The sequence below is a fragment of the Lissotriton vulgaris genome, chromosome 2_1 (assembly GCF_964263255.1).
Source record: "Lissotriton vulgaris chromosome 2_1, aLisVul1.2, whole genome shotgun sequence".
NCBI lineage: Eukaryota > Metazoa > Chordata > Amphibia > Caudata > Salamandridae > Lissotriton > Lissotriton vulgaris.
Window position 1 is genome coordinate 1,064,149,927 of NC_141687.1, and position 21,193 is coordinate 1,064,171,119.

Sequence of the window (21,193 nt, forward strand, 5' to 3'; positions counted from 1 at the left end):
TTCTTCAAGACTTGGTAATTGTTAGCATCCTCCACCCTTGTGGTGAGGAGCTTATCTCTACCTTTACCATCAAAGGAGAGCCACAAGATAGCTGCCCACTGACTTTGGGGAACACCCTGCACAGTGCAGGCTCTCTCCAAAGCAGTAATCCATTTGTGGATGTCATCCCCTTCCCTAAAGGGGGGCACTATCTTATTCAGGTGCTTTTTATCAAAACTCCTTTCCCTATTGCTAGGTTTATTGCTGCCACCAGTGGGAACTAGCCCACATAATTCTTGCTCTCTAGCAAGGGCAAGTCTCTCTTTGGCCAGGGCAAGTTCTTCCCTTTCAATCCTCAGTTTGACTGCCCTTTCTTCAGCTTCATACACTCTCCTCTTAGGGGAAGACATCCCTCTGTGAGAAGAGTTGAGAGAGCCATTGGTTCGAAAGGATCTGTTAGAGCCTCTTGATAGAGACCTAACTCGTCCATTCCCAATGTTAAGCTGACCTGAGAGTGGGCCCAGGAGTCCCCCAGTACCAAGCTCATGTCTGCTTAAGTTGGACCTGCTTAGTCTACTGACTTCTAGCTGTCCCTTATCTGCCTCATCCCCAGACAACTCATCCTCTTCCTCAGCATCATCTGCCTCATGGAGGGGATGGATATCAAAGGGACCCTGTAAGGAGGGCATACTTCCTTCTGGATTAGAAGGGTCTGGGTTACCAGCCCTACTGGCATCATAGGCCTCTAAGAGACCAATCAGAAAGGAAGTGGTGGGGTTAGACCCCTGTTTTAGTTTCCTGAGAGTACACACTTGTCTCATCTCATGGAAGCTAAGAGCAGTATATTTTGAAGGGATGACCTGTGGAGGGTCAACTGACACAAGGGGAGACTCAGTGTTTCCTCCTGTGACCGACATACTGCTTCTAGTGTGGTGTAAGTGATGCACCTACCTACACTATGTGTTACCTACTGGTCCCTTGCTAGAGTTGTAGCCAAGGTGTGCTAAGCCTTGAGGAGCTACAACAGCTGGTTCAGTAGAACTCAGAGTATTCTAAGCTTTAGTTATATGTACCTAACAGTACTTATGTGATCTTTCAACAAGATATTCTTAGGATACGTGTGGTAAAACAACAGCAAGCTCAAATCCCAACCGCTGCTCACCAATGTGAGAAGGTGGCCTGATATGCAGTGCTCACTATTCTAGTGAACACTATGTATCAGTCCAGCAACCCTTATTGATGATTGGTTGTAAGTCAACCTTATAGACCAGCTATCCTAGTAGCGTGGATACGAGCAGTCTAAGGCTAAAGACTCGAGAGGGCGTGTTAAGCCAGCTGTTATACCACACATATACCCCTTGAATACCAAGTGAAAGGACACCACACAAGTGTTATGAAAATAAACAGTTATTTATTTAAAGATCACAACAGCCCTGTACTCTTTATGAGGACAGGGTACTAAGCACAAACCAAAACTCTTACAAAAATACTTAAGTTAGCACAGTATATACAAATGCCCGAGGGGCACGGAAAACCATATACTCTGAAAGTGGAATGCGAAATTCCTAGCAGGTAAGTACAGTACTAATAGCTTTTGGAATCGCTAGGATTTGACTAGGGAATCGTTAGATTACTTCTAGGAGGCCTAGGGGACTCGGGTGCAGTGTGTGCACTCTCACGCGAGATGCGGACAAAAGTCTATGGTAGCTAGGAATGACAAACTTAGTGTTCTCGGGCGAACCCGACCTGGTAGGGAGAAAACGAAAGTGGATCCTGACCCTTGGATAGTGAGGCTATGCTGGGGCACTGAAATGCCGAAGTTACCTAGCCCAGGGGCTGCAGCTGCATATGTCTCAAAAGACGTCGGGAATCCTCGTAGGCGGACCAGGAGCCTGGAAGAAAGAAGTTGCTGGCAGGCGACCAGTGAAGAAAGTTCGATGGATCCAAGCCTGGATCGAAGGAAGATGACACCTGAAAGCAGAGGGGACCAAGTTCGAGACTACTAGCCAGTAGTCAGTGGGCACCAGGAGGGCACCGGATGGTAGCCACCTCGACTAGGTGAGTGGGTGACGCTGTGTTCGCAGATCTCACGGACCAGGAGGCGTTGTCGGCGACCAGGCTGGAGGAGCGAGCTGTCCCACGATGGATGAAGCTGTCGGCGTCGCTGGACCCAGGATTGGGCAACAAAGCCTTGGCAAATTCAAGCCCACGCGGTGGACCTAAAATGGCGTCTGGAGTGGACCAGGAGGGTCCGGGGTGCCTCTCTTGAACAAGGAAGCAAGGGCCAGCCTGGAGCAACCAGACCAGCAGAAGAGATGTCGTCGAGCGTCGTTCAGAGGGCCACAAGCCAGCCGGCTAGTAGCCAAACAACGCGGTGCACAGCAAACAGCAGAAGGGCCCCACGCAGATCGTGGAGATGCAGGGGGGCTGACCTTGGGTGCTGGAGCTGCGCAGGGTCGGGGCTTCTCGGACCCCAAAGCACTCACCAGTGGAGGACACGGTGGGCTTGCAGTAAAGATGTCGTGCAGTCTTGGCGATCGTCGGTCCCTTGAGGTCTCGTCGCACTCACGGTTCTCAGCTTGGCTGTAGAGGTGAGTAGAGGTCAGAGGTGCCAGGGAAGCCGGGTCTCGTCGAGCTGGGTCGTCGGATTCGTGATGAAGGACTTGCAGCAGACCGCAGTGTTCTTTAGGATGGTGCCCGCTTGATGCAGGGTGACTACTCCTTAGCCACAAGGGAGAATCTTGAAGAAGAAATCGTGAAGTCCTTTCGAAGAAAGTGGTATCTTGATTCCAAAGATGATCTAATTTGAACAGGGGGCCCGCTCCTATCTTTATACTAAAAAAGGGGGCTGACCCGGTGACTAGGTCCTGCCTATGGGTGGGACTAGGTGGGGGGTGGTTACACCCCTCAGCCATGCCGGACTTCCCCAGGCCAGGGGCTGGTGTGCCCCTGGAACTGGTTCAGACCGGCCTATGCGTAGTGAGCACCGGGGTGCCACTCAGCAGTCACCTCCCTGTAAAGCCCTGCCTACCCAGGATACACAAAACCATGTCTGGGACGGTGCTAGCACCGCCCCTGACAGGAAACCCTTTGTCCAGGCTCCCCTCACTGGGAGGACTCCCAGCTGCAGGGGGTCAGACTCGTGTCTGTGGTGGCAGCATCCATTTTGTGGAGCTGAGGCTTCAGTTAACTTTAACCGGGGTTCACAGTTACATACATGTCGTTTCCCTCTAGAAGGGTGGAATGCTAACCCCGTCGCCAGAATTGGCGAGGGGTTAGTATTCCAATTCGTATGACACCTTACTCGACATGTTTTGATAAAGCAATACCAAAGTTAGCATTTAACCGCGAGGATTATAATGCACTTAAGAGTATATGGTATGCGTTATCATGGAACAGCTATTAGGACTTGATTCCGCAAGCTGCAGACAGGCTCAGCTCATGCCAGAGCACCATCTCACACGATTCCAAGCACTCTGCCTTCAGGATTGTCAAGGCCTGCCATAGGAGTGACTGATAGGAATCTGTGTGTCCATTTTAGGGTTAGGTATAGGTATACTACACCTACAGCAAAGGGTGATTACACGACTTTGCCCCAGCTGTCATGCAGCCAGTTGTGTCAAATTTAAGAGGCCAGCCAGGGGTGGCATAATACATGCTGCAGCCCCTGGCAGCCCTGGGTACACCCATGCCCTGAGTTACAGGGTCTGATAGGGTGGCCCAGTACCAATTGGAAATGTACCTAGGGTACATGGAATCCATTTTAAAGAGAGAGCAGTAGGCCTGGGGTCCTGATTGGCAGGGTCCCAGGTCGACTATGTCCAAAACCAGCTAAAACACAGGGCAAAAAAGTTGGGGGCAACCATAGTCAGGATGTACCTTCCTACACTCACCTTCCTTTCCCTCATTTTTCCCGGGCCCTCTCGGCTTCTTCTTCCTCCTCTTCGGCATAGGATGGAAGCTCTGTTGCCTTGTAGGGGAGTGGGGTGCTCGGCCTCTCTGGCCTTGCTCTTGGTTACTCTGCTGTGAGTGTACGGGCGTCTTCAGTCTTCTTTCTTCCTCCTACATCCTCTTGGGGTCTCTGGTGTTCTGCTTGTGGGTGTTCCCCTGGCCTGGCAGGGATGAGGTTACCTACCTGGTCCGCAGATCTGGTCCCCTATGAGACCCTCTGTTCTGACCAGGCTTGGTGGAGTCCTTTCGCAGACCCTCCTTCCCCGGGGGTGTTGCTAGGGTATCTATTCTACGTGAAGGACTCTTCGGCTAGTAGTCTCTATCAGATGTACGAGTTACTTACCTTCGGTAACAATGTATCTAGTAGAGACGATTCTAGCCGCAGAATTCTTCACGGCCCGCCCTTCCTCCCTGTTCTGCGAGGACCCTTATGTTGGTCTTCGGTACTTACTCGCCTCCCGGTGTGGGGCTGTGCCTCCTGTGAGTGCCTTCTTTTGCTCTTGATGGGTGGCTCTGCCTTGTTAAGATTCATTCCTTCTCTTGGTTCTTGGAGGATGGAGTTAACGGTGTGCTTGTGCCCCGCTGCTCTGTCTACTCCAGGTTTGGGGGGGTTTGCCTTCAATCTCTGTCCTTCCCTCCCCTTCCTTCCTCTTGCTGCTAGGGGTCCTGGCCCCTCTGCTAACCTCTGAATAGGGGTCCCCTGGCCATGCCTTGCCCTTCTTCCTTGGGGGTGGTTGCCCTCTATGCTGGAGTGCTTGGAAGTTTGTTGTTCCTGTCTGTCTTGGGACTGGCTCCCCTTCCTTGTTTCTGGATAGGGGTGGTAGGCCTGCTACATGTGTCATGACTTGGTACGCATATTCCTTGTCCCCGGGGCACAGGGAGAGGCTGTTTACGTTCTGGCAGGGCGGCTGCTCTGCTCTGTTCTTTCTTCTGCCCCTGTCTTTGGACTCTCCAGTGTTACGCTGTTCCTTATGGTGTTGTTGTCTCCACTCTTTTTCTACTCTTTCGCACACTGTTCCCATGCTCCCACAGTTTTTTGTCTGATGGCTCCGCGTTGTGGTGCGGAAAAGTTCGAAGAAAACGAACGTAGGGTGCCGGGGTGGGGCTTATGTGACCTCGCTGACGTCACGTAGGAGGATGATGCCTGGGCGAACTCGCTTGATGCCGCCCCGCCCCCGTCGCGCAGGGATGCTGTGGCAAAAACTTTCCGGATCCAGTCTCACGCCTGGGGATAATTCTACGTGAAGGAATCTGCAGCTAGAATCTTCTCTACCAGATACATTGTTACCGAAGGTAAGTAACTCGTACATTGACTTCAATGGTGGGTTATAACATTTAAAGCATATTAGTACAGTCCCCATTAATTTCAGTGGTGAAGTATAACATGTTCTATGCTTTTACAGATGTGATGCCACCCTGGCAAAGCCAGTAGGCCTGCCTCTTGATAATGGCAGCCCCCTCGTATTGGGATATTGCATCTAGTAAATGTGGGGGATATTGCAGTTTTATGGTTCATAAACGACTAGGGGTTTAATGTGAAAACGAATGTGTCACAAAATGTTGTTCTATCTGCCAGGTAGTGTATATGTGTAATGTAATGTGTAGTATATAGTATTGTACATGTGTGTGTACATAAGAAAAGTACTTTTCCTTTTTAAAAGCAAAAGCACTGACTGGACAGTTATTAGTGTTAATGTTGCATACCAGCCAGCTTGGGGTTACTAGCCCCTACTTCCTACCCTGATTATGACTTGGGCTTTTCTGCTTCACTACCCTAAGAGTCAAGTGCTATAATGGAGGTACTTGGTTCCCAGTAAGAAAAGAAAAATGCAGACTTAATGCTCGTGAAGAACTCGCCTACTTCGCAACTGATAGCCCAATTTCTTAAAGAGCGCAAGGTACCTGTTTTTATGTATGTAGTACTTTGAGAGGGTATTCTTTAAGCAAAAAAATGTTATTACCCCATACTAGAATAGACCTGGAACTTCTGCTTAATTGTACCTGTCGAATGAGTTGTCTCTGGTAAATCTTATTACAGATGCCTGGAAGTCGCTCACGGACAAAGTACAGGAGGCCCGTTCCAACGCCAGGCTGAAGCAGCTGTCATTTGCAGGTAAAACACTGCTGTGTGACGCCTCTTTTATCAAGTCTATGGGAACTTGGTCAGCCAGAACATATCTCTTGGGTGGGGTTAAGGTCGGGGCTGGGGGGTAATTAAACTCACCTTGTAAGTCCCAGCATAATGCATCTAACCATACATGGAGCTTGTACCTAGGAACTAGAAAGCATGGTATGTCACTGCTTCCAGTGAGCCCCAACAAGAAATGCTCTTGCTCTTCAAGACAAGCCTGTTTTCTAGCTTGAATCGGGCCACTGATAATGTCACCATAGTGAGTGAGAACAAGCATGCAAACTTGAACTATTTTTGTCCTGTCAACAACTTTTTCACTTAAGTCTGTCATTTTTGCTGTTGTATTCGTGTTTCAAATTTTGCTATTCAAGCATAGTTTCTATCTGTATTCCTGTAAGAACATATTAAAATCGGGCTTTCTGATGTTTCTTGTTTCAGGTGTGAACGGCTTGCGTATGCTGGGCAATATACATCACGCTGTTGTGTTCCTAATTGAACAGCTTGCTGGTGCAAAGCACTGCCGTAACTACAAATTTCGATTCCATAAACCCCAAGAAGCCAATGAGCCCCCCCTAAACCCGCATGGGTCTGCCAGGGCTGAAGTGCATTGCAGGCAAGTAACTCATATCTACCTGCCAATCTGTAGTGAAACATGATTATTCACGTTTGCATGTTTACTTGGGGAACTATTTTTGTTCTTAAATACTATGTTAGAACAAGCATTGGCAAAGATAATAGTTGTGACGTCACCTACCAGCATTTTGGCTTTAGCTCTTGTTTTGTTTTGTCTTGGTTTGTTAGAGAAGCTGCTGAGCCATAATGTGTCTAAAAGACACATTGACTGAAAGCAAAAATATTTGCTTTTTCGTCAGAAAAAAAAACAATACCAAACTAGTCCTTGCCATTTAAGGAAATTACTTGGTGTGTGGATGTACTCCTTATGAAAGGCCAGAATTCCGCCATTCATGTATGACGCGATCTAATAGCTTTGTCTAACCATCAAAAACAGGATTCTGCCACTATGAAAGCTCCGCGCTGAAGAAATTTCATTGTTATGACAAGTAGTCATAACAAAATAAAAACAAGCATTGAAAATGCAATAGGTCTCGCCTTTGATAAGTTAAAGCCAATTGCTTTGCTAATGGTACTGTATAGCAAAGCAAATGGCTTTAACTTAATGAAAGACAAGACCTATAAAAGTTTGCTGTCGAGACACGTGATGAGCTACTTGCCCCTCGACAAATGACTCGGTGCAGGGAGGTCAAAAAACTCGGGAAATGCTAAAACCACCATACAAAAGACAGGGAAAGAATTGGTGTCTGCAGTTAGAACAGGCAATGAATGAATTCTTTATCCATCAAGGATTGTGCCACAAACATACTTAAGTCGTATGCTAATTTTGTCGCATCAAAGCGTGCTGATTACGCCATACGTTTCTAATGGAAGTTACATAAGTTGTTATATTTAAAGATCATGTCTTACCTTTTTATGTCTTTTCTCCGAAAAACCATATTGCTAATTAAAGGCTGAACTGAATATTTAGAACTTTATTGGCCTCATAGAGAGCGGCCTTTCTTCGAAGTAGAACAAACGTGATTTATGGTTTCTGTGTCGATCAAAGCATTTGCTTTGTTTTACCTACTGACGCGTGCGATCTCCTACCTGTACATTATATTGTGCGGGATCTTCAAGAACAAGCAAGCGGTGCTGTTCGTTACAGCCTCAAAACTGGTCTCCTTTGTAATAGTGATGTGTTTCCGAATAGTTGTGCAAATGAGCACAATGTCACCAGTGGTGGTGGTGGGGTAGTAATATAAACAATAGGGTGCAAGAGTGGTATTCCACGCTTTGCAAATGAGTGGCTGTAGACGCCTTAATACAGTAACTATAGTGCATGGTACATGAATTTTGATACCTTTGAAAATACACAGATGACTAATGCTTTCTCAAGGGCTGCTCAATATCCCTATCTGTAGGCTTGACAGCTGAGTGCAAGATTACAGGAATGTCGCCACATTAGAGCACTTTTCTGCCATATTTCTGGACGAGGACAAAGCCTGGGACACACACAATGGGCAGCTTCTGCAGTCAGGCAGTGTTGCAGGATCTCCGCCCAGCTCCCAAGTTGGGAGTGCGAGAATTAGGCTATTGTAGTAGGGGAGGTTCATCTTGTCTGCACGAAGGCTGGAGAAGGAGGGCGGCCTGTTGTTGTCGTCGATGTACAGCGGGCGGTGGGAATCACGTTGCCCGAGCTGGCTGCGGACAGACGCCACGAGTGCTCGTCCACCCCGTCGGAAGCCATGACTGCTGCAGCAGCGGCTGAGCCTGCTCTGTCAAAGAGGGAGGGGCGGAGGTAGGACCGAGATACAGCCTCAATCTTTAAGGTTTTATCACAAGGGCAGCTGGAGATTTCGGAGGAGGTCTGGCCGGAGAGAGACTCCTGGGACAGCCCTGGTAGAGGAAACCGGAGAAGGATCACACGCCCCCCGTGTGTCATAAGGTCACGGAGTGAGACGTAAAAACAGAGGGCAGGCGACAGGCATGGGAAAACCGAGCCCTCCGGCTCCATGACTACCTTGCCGGGGTGGGCTAGCTCGGCACCTCCTCCTCATCCCCCAATAACTCTGGGTTAAGTACGAGTACATGTATTGGTTTTCATTTGATGTGGCAGCTGGTGTTGAGTATGGGTTGTCCTTGGACCCCTATACAGATAGGGGTGTGAAGGAGGCGAACTACAACTGCGTCCTACTGTCTGCTCTGATGAACCACAGCCTCGACGCAAGGCACATTAAAACAAGCGGGCCGAGGCGGCCCGCACTTAAAATGACAAAAAAAAGTGCTTCCAGACATATAAAACTCAATACAATAAGGGGTTTTCCCTCTATAACCCAAAAAGCATCTGGGGGAAAATATACATTAACCCCTTCCATGCTCATGACGGAACGGTTCCGTCATGCTCAGGGGTTAGAGGCGGCAGACCTGGAAGCTGAGATCGGTCCTGGACCAGGGTTCAATTCCCCGCCTCGGCGGGTCTTGGGCTCAAAAATTCCACGGACTCGATAATTCTCATTCCGGTGCCTACTCGACTCACGGGTTCATACTCTGCGGCTCTGGGCAATAGCTTGCTTAATCTCCACTACGGCCTCTCGCTGCGGGATGCCTGGCTTTCACCTTGTGGATACCCTGCCGGGGTTATCTCACAGGGGAATACCAGGACGGGTTCCCAAGGCAAGCGCCTTGATGCCTTCGGGTGATACGTGCGCTATATAAATCGCAATACATACATATACTCTAAAAGTGGAATGCAAAATTACTAGCAGGTAAGTACTAATCTCATAGGGTTTGGAATCGCTAGGACTGGACTACTGAACCTTCAGATTACTAGCAGGAGGCCTAGGGAACTCGGGTGCAGAGTGTGCACTCTCACGCGGGATGCGGGACAAAGTCTATGGATGCTAGATTTCGTAAAGTTAGTGATATCGGACGAATCCGACTAGGTAGAGCTGAAACGAAAAAGGATCTGGACCCTTGGATAGCCAAGCTATGCTGGAGCACCGAAATGCTGAGTTTACCTAGCCCAGGGGCTGCGGATGCATAGGTCTGGAAAGACGTCGGGAATCCTTGTTGCAGTCTATGGAGCCTGAAAGAAGAAGTTGCTGGCAGGCGACCAGTGAAGAGATTCGGATGGATCCAAGCCTGGATCGAAGATGGAAGACACCTGTAAGCAGAGGGGACCAAGTTCTGAATCACTAGCCAGTGATTAGATGGGCACCAGGATGGCACCGGATGGAGTCACCTCGACCAGGTGAGTGGGCGAAGCTGGGCTCTGCAGTCTCACGGACCAGGAGGCGTTGTCGGCGACCAGGATGGAGGTGCGAGCTGTCCCACGATGGTATCTGCTGTCGACGTCGCTGGACCCAGGATTGGGGCAACAAGTCTTGGCAAATGCAAGCCCACGCGGTGGACTCAAAATGGCGTCTGGAGTGGACCAGGAGGGTCCGGGGTGCTCCTCTTTTGGAGGGGAGCAAGGGCCAGTCTGGAGCAACCAGACCAGCGGTGTTGAGGTCGCCGTTCGTCGTCGGGAAGGCCACAAGCCAGCGGGCTAGTAGCCAGACAACGCGGTGAGCAGCAAAAAAGCAGAAGGGCCCCACGCAGATCTCGTGGAGGCTGGGAGGTTGAACTTCGGTGCTGGAGCTGCTCAGGGTTGGGGCTTCTCGGACCCCAAAGCATTCACTCGAGGATCCCTCGGCGGTCGTGCTGGGCAAGCGTCGTGCAGTCCTGAAGATGGCCGGTCCCTCGAGGTCTCGTCACACCCACGAATCTCAGCTGGGCTGATGATGCAGGTTGGGGTCAGAGGTGCCAGGGAAGCCGGTTCTCGTCGAGCTGGGCAGTCTTGATCCGGAGGAGAGACTTGCAGCAGACCGCGATGCTTGGATGGTGCCTGCGGATGCAGGGTGACTACTCCTTAGTCACAAGGGAGAAATCTTGAGAAGACGTTGAGAGTTCCTTTCGTAGAAAGTAGTTTCAGGATTCAAAGATGATCTAATTTGGAAGGGGGCCCGCTCCTATCTTTATACTATTGTACGCGTTATCATGGAACAGCTATTAGGACTTGGTTCCGCAAGCTGCAAACGGGCTCAGCTCATGCCAGACACCATTTCACACGATTCCAAGCACTCTGCCTTCAGGATTGTCAAGGCCTGCCATAGGAGTGACTGATAGGAATACGGGTGTCCATTTTAGGGTTAGATATAGGTATACTATATCTAAAGCAAAGGGTGATTAAACCACCTTGCCCCAGCTGTCGTGCAGCCAGTTGTGTCAGATTTAGATGGCCAGCCAGGGGTGGCATAATACATGCTGCAGCCCCTGGTAGGCCCTGGGTACCCCTATGCCCTGATTTACAGGGTCTGATAAGGTGGCCCAGTACCAATTGGATATGTACCTAGGGTACATGGAATCCATTTTACAGAGAGAGCAGTAGGCCTGGGGTCCTGATTGGCAGGGTCCCAGGCCAACTAAGTCGGAAAACCAGCAAAACACCAGGCAAAAAGTTGGGGGCAACCATAGTCCGGTATCCACCTTCCTACAAGCAGCATGCACAGTAAAATAACGTATGGCTCTAAACACACTAATACAGGTACTGTGCCAACATTTACCAGTTACTGCGTTCACTTCACACAAAAAAAAGAATTATATTGATGTATAGCATTTGCAACATGCAATGTAATAATGGAACCTCGTACTACAAAGTACAAATATGCGCACAATTGCAGCATTACCTAGTGGGCCACTACAAACTCTAAAGTTGCAATGGTATGTTACTTTGGAATATTAACCTTCTTATAAACCTCTGACTCTGCTCGCAGGTAGGTCGCTCCCCACGCGACCACACGGCCGCCAGCTGCCTCGGGCCTGCTCCCTGCCTCCCGCCTGTTTTGCCGCCGTTTCCCGCTCCTTCCCGCTGCTGCGGCCCTGCGGCCCAGCCCCCCTGCTCCCCATTGGCCACCCTTCACCCGCCTCCTAGCTGCTCCTCCCTCCCTATCCCCCTCTTATGGAGGCCGCGCCAAAGGCAAGCCCGTCTGCGCCCAGCGCCAGAACCCCTGGACCCAACGAACGCCACAACACCAGACTAAGCTACGACGCCAGCCCAAGGACTGGACCCAATCACCTCCGCTGCATACTCCTCAACACCCGCTCTGCACGCAAACACGCCGTCGAGCTCTGGGATCTCCTCGACACCTCGCCCCAGACGTGGCCTTCCTGACCGAGTCCTGGTGGAACGACTCCTCGGCGCCCGACATCGCCATAGCCATCCCGGACGGCTACAAGATCACTCGCAGGGATCGCGCCAACGAAACCGGAGGAGGAATAGCCATCGTCCACAAATCCACCCTCAAGGTTGCCACTCACGCAGACGACACCCTCAACACCGCCGAACACCTGCACTTCCGGATCCACACCGACCCCAACACCACCCTCAGAGACTCATCTACAGATCCCCCGGACCCTGAGCTCAATTCAGCGACTCCCATCGCCGACCTCGCCAGCACCCACGCACTCGCCTCCACGGACTACATCCTCCTCGGGGACCTGAATTTCCACCTCGAGAACGACGCCAACTCTGCCACCCTGATCGACAACCTCGACAGCCGACAACTCGTCACCACACCCACCCACGCCGCTGGCCACACGCTGGACCCCGTCTTCTCCACAGGCACCCAAGTCACCTTCGACCACACCACCGAACTCCACTGGACAGACCACCGCTTCATCCATTTCACCTTCAATAAACCAACCATGTACCACGGCACCCAACAGCTACCTCGCCGCTGCTGCAGCAAAGTCACTGAAGACCAGCTGATCACCACCCTCGCCCAAAACCCACCCACCGACCCCACCAACCCAGACACCGCAGCTCGCAACCTCAGACAGTGGATCGACGTCTGCGCCAACACCCTCACCCCACTCAAGAAACCCTCCAACAACCACGCCAGCAAGAGCCACCTGGTTCACCGACGAGCTGCAGACCTCCAAACGAGCATGCCGGAAACTGGAGAAGATATGTCTCCACGAACGCACACCGGACAACCACGCAGCCCACAAGGACGCCACCCGCAGACATCACCACCTCCTCAGATTAGCCAAGAGATCCTCCTTCATAGATCGCTTGGATAACAACGCCCACGACAGCAAAGAGCTCTTCAGCATCGTAAAGGAACTCTCCAACCCCAGCGCCAACACCAACGACATACCGCCCTCACAAGAACTGTGCAACTCACTAGCCATCTTCTTCCACCTCAAGATCGCTGACATCCATGACAGCTTCAACACCATAACTGCCACAACTACGCCAGACCCCACCTCCCCCGTGAACAGCGCCAACGCCTGTCCTCCTGGTCCAACGTCAATGACGACAAGACACGCAAGGTCATGAACTCCATACACTCAGGCTCTCTGTCAGACCCGTGTCCACAAAACGTATTCAACAAAGCAGACGCTGCCATTGCACCCCAACTACGGAAGGTCATCAACATCTCCTTCGAAACAGCGACATTTCCGGAAAGCTGGAAACACGCTGAAATCAACATCCACCTCAAGCCCAAGGCGGACCCAAGTACCTCAAGAACTTCCAGCCCATCTCCCTGCTCCCGTTCCAGGAGAAGGTCATCGAGAAAATCGTCAACATGCAACTGGCCCGCCACCTGGAAGACAACAACATCTTGGACCTGTCCCAATCCGGGTTCAGACGAAACCACAGCACCGAGACAGCCCTCGTCGCCGCCACAGACGACATCAGGCACCAACTAGACAACGGCGAAACATCATCCCTCATCCTCCTGGACCTGTCAGCCGCCTTCAACACGGTCTGCCATCGCACTCTAAAGACACGCCTCCTAGAAGCCGGAATCCAGGAGAAGGCCCTTGACTGGACCACGTCCTTCCTCTCCGGGAGAACCCAGAGCGTCCGCCTCCCGCCCTTTCGATCCGAGGCCACCGACATCATCTGCGGCGTCCCCCAGGGCTCATCCCGACGCTGTTCAACGTCTACATGGCTCCCCTCGCACAAGTGACCCTATTTCTATTTTTGTCCAGCAACACAGCCTCAACATCATCTCCTATGCCGATGACACCCAGATCATCCTCTCCCTCACCAAGGACCCGCATACCGCCAAAACCAACCTCCACGAGGGAATGAAGGCCGTCGCCGGCTGGATGAGGAACAGCCGTCTGAAGCTGAACTCTGACAGGACGGAGGTTCTCATCCTCGGACCCACCCCCTCAGCCTGGGACGACTCCTGGTGGCCGACCACACTGGGAACAGCAACGACAAGCATCAACCATGCACGCAACTTAGGATTCATCCTCGACTCCTCCCTCTCCATGTCTAAACAGGTCAACGCTGTCTCCTCTTGCTACAACACCCTCCGCATGCTCTACAAGTGGATCCTGACCGAAACAAGAAGAACGGTGACACAGGCCCTCGTCAGCAGCAGACTGGACTACGGCAACGCACTCTACGCAGGAATCCCAGCCAAACGACTACAACGCATCCAAAACGCCTCCGCCCAACTGATCATCAACGTCCCCGGCCGCAGCCACATCACCACCCACCTGAGACCTACACTGGCTCCCCGTCGACAAGAGGATCACCATCTGAAAGAAGCAGGTTAGTATTAGATTCCTTACCTTAGAATATCCCCAGGCGTCAGACTGGATACGGAAACTTTTGCGTAGCAGAACCCCTGCGCGTCGGTAGGCGTCGTCTGCGGCTCCGCGTCCGTCGTCTGCGTTGTTGGCGCTGGGATGACGTCGCCGGAGTACTTAGACGCCGCCCTCGCAGGCTGACGTCAGTTCTTCTTTTTTCCGCACCAGCAAGCGCAGATCCGGAAAAAGTGGTACCCCTTAGTCAATTTTTGACTAAACTTTTTCGATAATTTTTGATCCTTTTCGAAGTCTACGACTCCGGCGGTGCCGGTAGGGATGCCCGGGTTTAAGCCCTGCGCCGACTGCGACCGACTGATGTCGGTCACGGACACCCATCGCTGGTGTCTTCATTGCCTGGGCCTCGACCACGACGACAAGGCCTGCTCCGACTGCTGGGCCCTGACGTCTAAGGCTAGGCGGGAGCAGTCCTGCAAGCGACTCGAGCTCCTGCAGTTGGCCCGCGCCGCTCAAGGTCCCAGTCCGCGAGGAGGTCGAGGGACCGGTCGCGGGGTCGGAGCCACCATAGCTCCGGGAGTCGTCTTCCGGCTCGAAGTCCTCAGGTAAGCACAAGAAGTGGAAGAGACGTCATCGCTCTTCCGACTCCCCCCGACGCTCGAGTGATGCGGCCGGGGGTTTTGGGCGACAATGCCCACACAGCTCCGCCGGAGCCGCGGGTGTCGCGGCCTGCTTCATACCAGTCGGTCCCTGGGCAGAACACGACACCGGAGGAGATCGAGGCCTTCCTCTCGGCCATGAGGTCGCTCACTCCTCCGTCAGGCCCCGCGGCGCCGCCGGGCCCAGCGGGTCGGGCGCTTCGGCCCAATGCCGCCGGGTGCTTCGGTCCCGACGACGCCGGTGACTTCGGCGCCGCAGGCCCCCACTGGATCCGGATACAGGTCGTCGCCGGTCGACCTTACGACCTCGCCGGCATCGGCCCCCAGGGTGTCGCCGCCTCTGGGCAGCGCCGTCCCTGATCCCTCACACGATTCAGGTCCGGCGCCGCTCGGTGCCGATGGGAGATTTCTACTTCTATGACCTGGCCCCATTCTTTGATCCTGAGTCTCAGATGATGGGTGGCGAGGTGGATTGGGAGGGGTCTGAGGACTCTCTGGCACAGGAGTGGCAGTCTTATTAGGACTGGGCAGGTGAACTAGGGGACGCCAGTGGTCTGGACACCTCGCCGGACACTGGCTTTGTCTCCCCTCCTAGCGTGGCTACGGAGTAGGGAGCTGCTTACAGTGTGGTGCGGGCAGCCAAGGCCTTGGGCCTGGAGCTCTCCGTGGCGACCTTGAGGTCTAATCTCCTCACTGAGGTCCTTAAACTGCAGGCAAGCTCGGCCGAGCCTCTGTTGCCGTTTAATGAGGCCTTGTCTGACGTTCTTCTGGGCACTTGGTCCAAGCCTGCTACAGGTCAGCCTGTAGATAGGAACGTGGCCAGACGCCACCGCCCGGCTCTGGGCGACCCTTGCTTCCTGTCCACCCACCCCACCCCCGAGAGCCTGGTCATACAGGCCTCTAACTGCCAGACCGCATTCCCGTCGGCTCCCCCCAATCGGGAATGCAAGAGGTACGAGCAATGCGGGAAAAAGGTATTCTTCTCCAGTATTGGGGTGTCTTTCATAGATTCACATGCCTGAATCATTCCCCGTCTTCGGAGTGGGAGTCCCACGGTGCATAAAAAAGCAATAATATGCTTATGGAAAAACAAAAACCTTGGTAATAAACCAGGAAGTATAGTAGCCCTAAGCTACAGTGTAGAGAACTTCCACACTCTTGTTGACACCTAGTCATTTTGTTAGTCCAAACTGCAGCCAATCAGGCGACAGCACCCACCAGAATCTTCTCCTCAGAAACTCAGGCTCTCAGATTTTCTACCGTGCGTCATGTGAAGGGAGTCTCCCTGAGCTCTGCTCAGTTTCTTCTTACTTTGGTTGGTTTTTTACCTTCTAAAGATGTCTACTTCTAAATCCCTTTTTAGGGCTTGTGATTCTTGTGGAAAGCTAAGGCTGTTTAAGGAGGATCCTCACAAAAAATGCATATATTGTCTATCCAGATCATGAGGTAAAGGAGTGTAAAATCTGCAGAACCTTTCCTCAGAAAACCCTCAGGGACAGAGAGGGTAGTCTTCTCCCATGGCTCCAGAGGATAAAGGACCAGGATAACTCCGTTTCTGAGGTAAGGAGCATAGCCTTGGGGTCTTCTACATCCTCTAGGAAGAGGAAAGCTGAGGTTGAGTTAGCGTCTCCTGGGGCGAAGGTGTTGAAGAAAGCCCAATCCTCTCAGGATTCTGGCGTGCCTTCTATTTCAAAAAAAAGGCTTCTCCACCTGTTAAATCTGGTCCTGGTATGCCCTCATGGAAAACTGGAAAATCTAAATCTTCCAAAGCAGCTTCTCATAAAATTTGACCTCAGACTACACCTTTGACCACTTCAGCGTCAAATACAGCTTCACTGTCGCCATCTCTTCATGTTGCCACCTCTTCAACATCTACGGTGACTTTCTCCTCCCCAAAACCAGCTATGGTGATGTCTACAGCCTCCTCACCGTCGACGTTGGTTCAGGTCCAAGTTCAACCCATCTCGTCGACGAAGATAGTACCATCAATAGTCGACGCCTCCTCCGTCGACGAGGATCCTTATGGTACCGTCGACGAGTAATCCGTCGTCGACTCAAGCGTCGACGAACATCATGCCGTCGACGAAGATAGTCCTACCGTCGACAAAGATTACTTTACCGTCGACGACATCCTCGTCGATGAAGTTGCCGTCGACGAAGAAAATACTCTCTCGTCGATGAAAAAGGCGCTTCCGTCGACGACTTCTTCGTCGACGAAGAAGACACCCCCGTCGACTAAATCATCGTCTATGACAATGTTACCGTCGATGGACACACCGCCGAGGAAGGTTCTTGCTTCACAGTTGGATACATGTTTTTCACCGTCGACGGTGCCACCGTCAACGCCCCTTCTGTCAACCTGTACGGAAATGCAAGTATGGTCAGCCAAGCCATCCACAATACCTCTGCCTTCACCGTCTACCACAGCTTAAATTTTAGAAAGGCATGGTTCATCCTTAACAACTCTATCTCCATTAAAATTGCCAGAAAAATTACTAGAGTCTGAGGAAGAAGAATCCTATGAAGATGATACTTTCCCTGCAGCCAGAAGCCCATCTGAGCTGCTTATAAAAGTTCAGGATGAGGAGCATGAAGAGGAGGAACAATTCCTTGAGCCTTCTGGTCGGGCTCTTGTGTCTGCGCCTACCAGGCAAATGCCGCTGGACCTGTTGCATAATCTCCAATATATGTTAAGCGGTTATTATCGCTGATTTCCTCCATCAGATTTAGGTGAGTCTCACTTCTCTACACCTGTGCCAAGACCAGCTTCTCCGCTGCCAACTACGGAGACACGACCTGCAATACCTCCTTCGCCAGTGCCATCTCATCGTAGTCAGGGTGATAATCCTTCGGAAGAGGAACGAGAAGAAGGCGAAGTGGACGACAAGTCAGTATCGTCGGAGTGGGACGAGTATCAAGCACAAACTCCTTCTCCAGCTGGCCCACCTACGGCGGATTCTCCGCCAGTAGACAGCAACCTTTCACCAAATCAAGGACAGGGCAACAAAAGGTTCCTCATCACAATGGAGGCTAAGCAGGATGAGTGCTTCCTATATGATTGTAAAGATTTACCGCAAAGACAAGTCAGGTCCATCCCAATAATTGATTTTATCTGGAAGGAGGGTCTGAAGGTAATGGCTACGCCAAACTCTCTACCTGCAGTTCTACCTCGGGTAGAAGTATAAGGCGCCTAACACGTCACCGGCATGCCTTATTGACCAGGCTAAAACAGATTCAGTGGGTTCGAGGCATGTGGGCCGCTAAATTCATATCTTGTGCATAGATCGCCGCCTAGTGTTGGGTCCGGATGATTGCACCTTGTTGTCCTGGAAGAGTCTTTTGAAGTATCACGAGATAGCTGGCTCCTCCCCTGGACTACAGTGCGCATGGTCATCCTCTCCATCCTCAGATTGTTTTTTTCCGCCATTGGGTTCGGATGTGTTCCGTGACTCTCGTTCAGAACCTATAGGAAAAACGTGTTTTCTTCTGGCCAAAAGGCCTCTTTAAGCGTCGGTATTGTACTTCATTCGGTTCTGAGTTACTTTATCCGGTTCCCGGATACTTGAGCACGTGTGCTCCCAGTTTTTTAGGCCCAATCGAAGATTGACATCGGCGATGGAATTCCAGGCCCCGTTTAAGCGTTGCCCGGTCTGTAACACGAAGTATCCTCTCTCAGACGTGCACCCTGTGTGCAACAGATGTCTGTCTCCAGACCACGACGAGGAGAGTTGCTTGGCCTGTTCGAAATTCAGGTCGGAAGAGGCGATCGCTCTTCGACGTGAGGCGAGACTACCGGCGCGGAGAGCGTCGGATGTGGAGGATATCTTCCAGGCTGGGGACGACGGGGGCGTCAAAGAGGAGGAACCGGAGCACTTCTCCGACCCGGCCTCCTGTCACGAATCTTACTACGGAGAAGAGGTAGACGATGAGAACATCGAAGACGATGAAGCCGTCGAGGTAAGAGACAACGATATGGTCATTGGAGCCGCAGAGGGCGGCTCCAGCGATGAGCAAGACCCAACCGAACCTTCGGGGGTCAGAAGTGACACTGTCTTGTCAAAGGCTCAGGTCGAAGCATCGCCGGAAGGCCTTAGCCAAGATCTTTATGCTCATTCTACAGCCACGTAATGTGGCCCGGCTAAGAATATTTCAGAGCCTTCGGTGGGTAAGCCTTTGAAAACGAAAACGAAACTGACTAAAGACAAATCGAAACTGAAACTGGTGAAACCAGTATTCGTTTCGCAAAGCCTCGCTCCATCGGATCCTAAGAAGGCTCAGAGTGTCATTGCACCTTCGGGGTCACAGAAGGGTGCCAACCCGAAGATCGGTACATCCAAGAAGGTGCCAAAGGCCCTAAGAGACGGAGCGACGTCATCTGAGGCTGCCCTCGGGGGCGTGGACACTGAAGACGGACTTGAGTCGCAGCCGCCCCTCAGTCCGAATGCATACAAGTTGATGCTGGTGAAGGTTCTCGAAGATGAGCACAAAATGGCCACGTTGGAACGTGACGCATCAAGCCGCGGCCATTTTGGGAATCCCAGCGCAATACATGGCTCGAAGTTGGCGATGGCCGTGAAAAAAGTCAAACAGCCATCAGGGCCTCCACCTATAGTTTTTGGACTGCCTCCGACTGCAAGACCTAAAGCGTCTAAGCCAGCACAGGGCACCGACCCTGGTAAAAGGATGTCAAAACGTAAGGGAACGGCAGCCACTCCTGAAGGCGTCGGTTCCACTCCACCTTCTTCTGAAAGCTCAAAGAAGTTGTACATTGACTCTGAAACCGGAAGACTCACCCTTTTCTATCGGAAGATCTTGCCGGAGATGCCGATGGAATCCTATCAAATTCCACTCAAAAGGAAAAGAGACTCTGCTTCCTCGCCAGTCCTTTTCGAGTCCGTGAGGCCTTATGGACAAGCCTTTACTCATTCCCCCACACGCACTGAGGATGGTGGGGGGGATGACCAGAATGACAAGCAATTTAACTATCCTGATGAATCTAAGCAGGATGACTCACATGATGTGCTCGAAGATCAAGGCACGGCGGACACCCAGTCTTACCAAGTGAAGACGGCCCCCGCAGAGGATACTGCGGCGTTCAACGCTCTAATTGAAAACGCAGCGTTGAACCATGATGTGGTCATGCATGCGGACCCGGTTGAGGAGGACTTCCTGTTTGATACCTTCTCTACATCGGACAGATCAGTAAAGACGCTGCCAATGCTGAAGGGTGTCCTTAAGCATGCCAATGACATTTTCAAGAACACGACCAGAGCAAGGGTGGTGAACCCACGTATTAAAAAGAAATACAGGCCTGCTCCTGTGGACCCTACGTATATAAGGGGTCAATTGCCATTGGACTCTTTGGTGGTCTCCAATGCCCGGAAGAGGGCGAACTCACAAACAAGTGGTTATGATCCTCCCCCAGACAAAGAATCTAAAGTGTTAGAAGCCTCTGGGAAGCGGGTTGCTGCGCAGGCAGCGAATTTTTGGAGAATAACCAATACACAAGCTCTGCTGGCTAGATACTATAGGGCTCACTATGACACCCTAGAGCAATTGTTGCAACACTTGCCTGACGAATATAGAGAGGGGGCGGAAATGTTGATTCAGGAAGGGAAACTGATGTCAAACGCTTCTATCAAGTGTGCCCTAGATTCAGCAGACACTGCGGCCAGAGCCATTAACACTAGTGTAATGCTAAGGAGGCAGGCATGGTTGCGAATTTCAGGGTTTAAGCCAGAAATACAGACAAGTTTGCTCAATCACCCCGTTAACCCAGATTTTTTGTTTGGGACTGACGTTGACATGATTCTTGAGAAGATCAAGAAGGACACCGAGACAGCTAAGTCTATGGGGGCCTTGCAGTCTCAACAGTTCAGAGGGGGTTCTTTTCGTCGCTCAGGTAGTAGAGGGCCGTCAAGGGGGCAAACATCTCAGCAAACACAATACAATAAAGGTGGTGCACAGACCACCTTTAACAAGAACAATAGAGGTGGATACCGTGGTAACAGCGCCAAAGGCAGAGGACGTGGAAATAATAACACCAGGTCCTCAGCAAATACCAAACAGTGACGTCTTGTCACTGCCCCCGGAACATATAACACCGGTCGGTTGACGACTCCAGCAGTTCCTGCCAGTCTGGGAAGGCATTACCACAGACAGGTGAGTGAGGCAACTTATCCAGGACGGGTATTGTTTAGAACTGACATCCACTCCACCCAACATACCACCAAGACACCATCCTATGTCTGCAGAGCACTTAACCTTATTACAGCAAGAAGTGGCCAGCATGCTGCAAAAAGGGGCCATA

The 21,193-nt window shown here is 51.6% G+C and overlaps 1 protein-coding gene across 2 annotated transcripts in view; it reads left to right on the forward strand.

Annotated features, from left to right (window-relative positions):
• The window catches only part of KMT2A (lysine methyltransferase 2A), a 1,431,261-nt gene that overhangs the window by 1,296,864 nt on the left and 113,204 nt on the right, over positions 1 to 21,193 (forward strand). For both annotated transcript variants that reach the window (XM_086956712.1, XM_086956713.1), the window contains exons 30-31: positions 5,969 to 6,043; positions 6,500 to 6,674. In XM_086956712.1, coding sequence (XP_086812838.1) covers positions 5,969 to 6,043; positions 6,500 to 6,674 — 250 coding nt within the window. The remainder of the gene's footprint in view (positions 1 to 5,968; positions 6,044 to 6,499; positions 6,675 to 21,193) is intronic.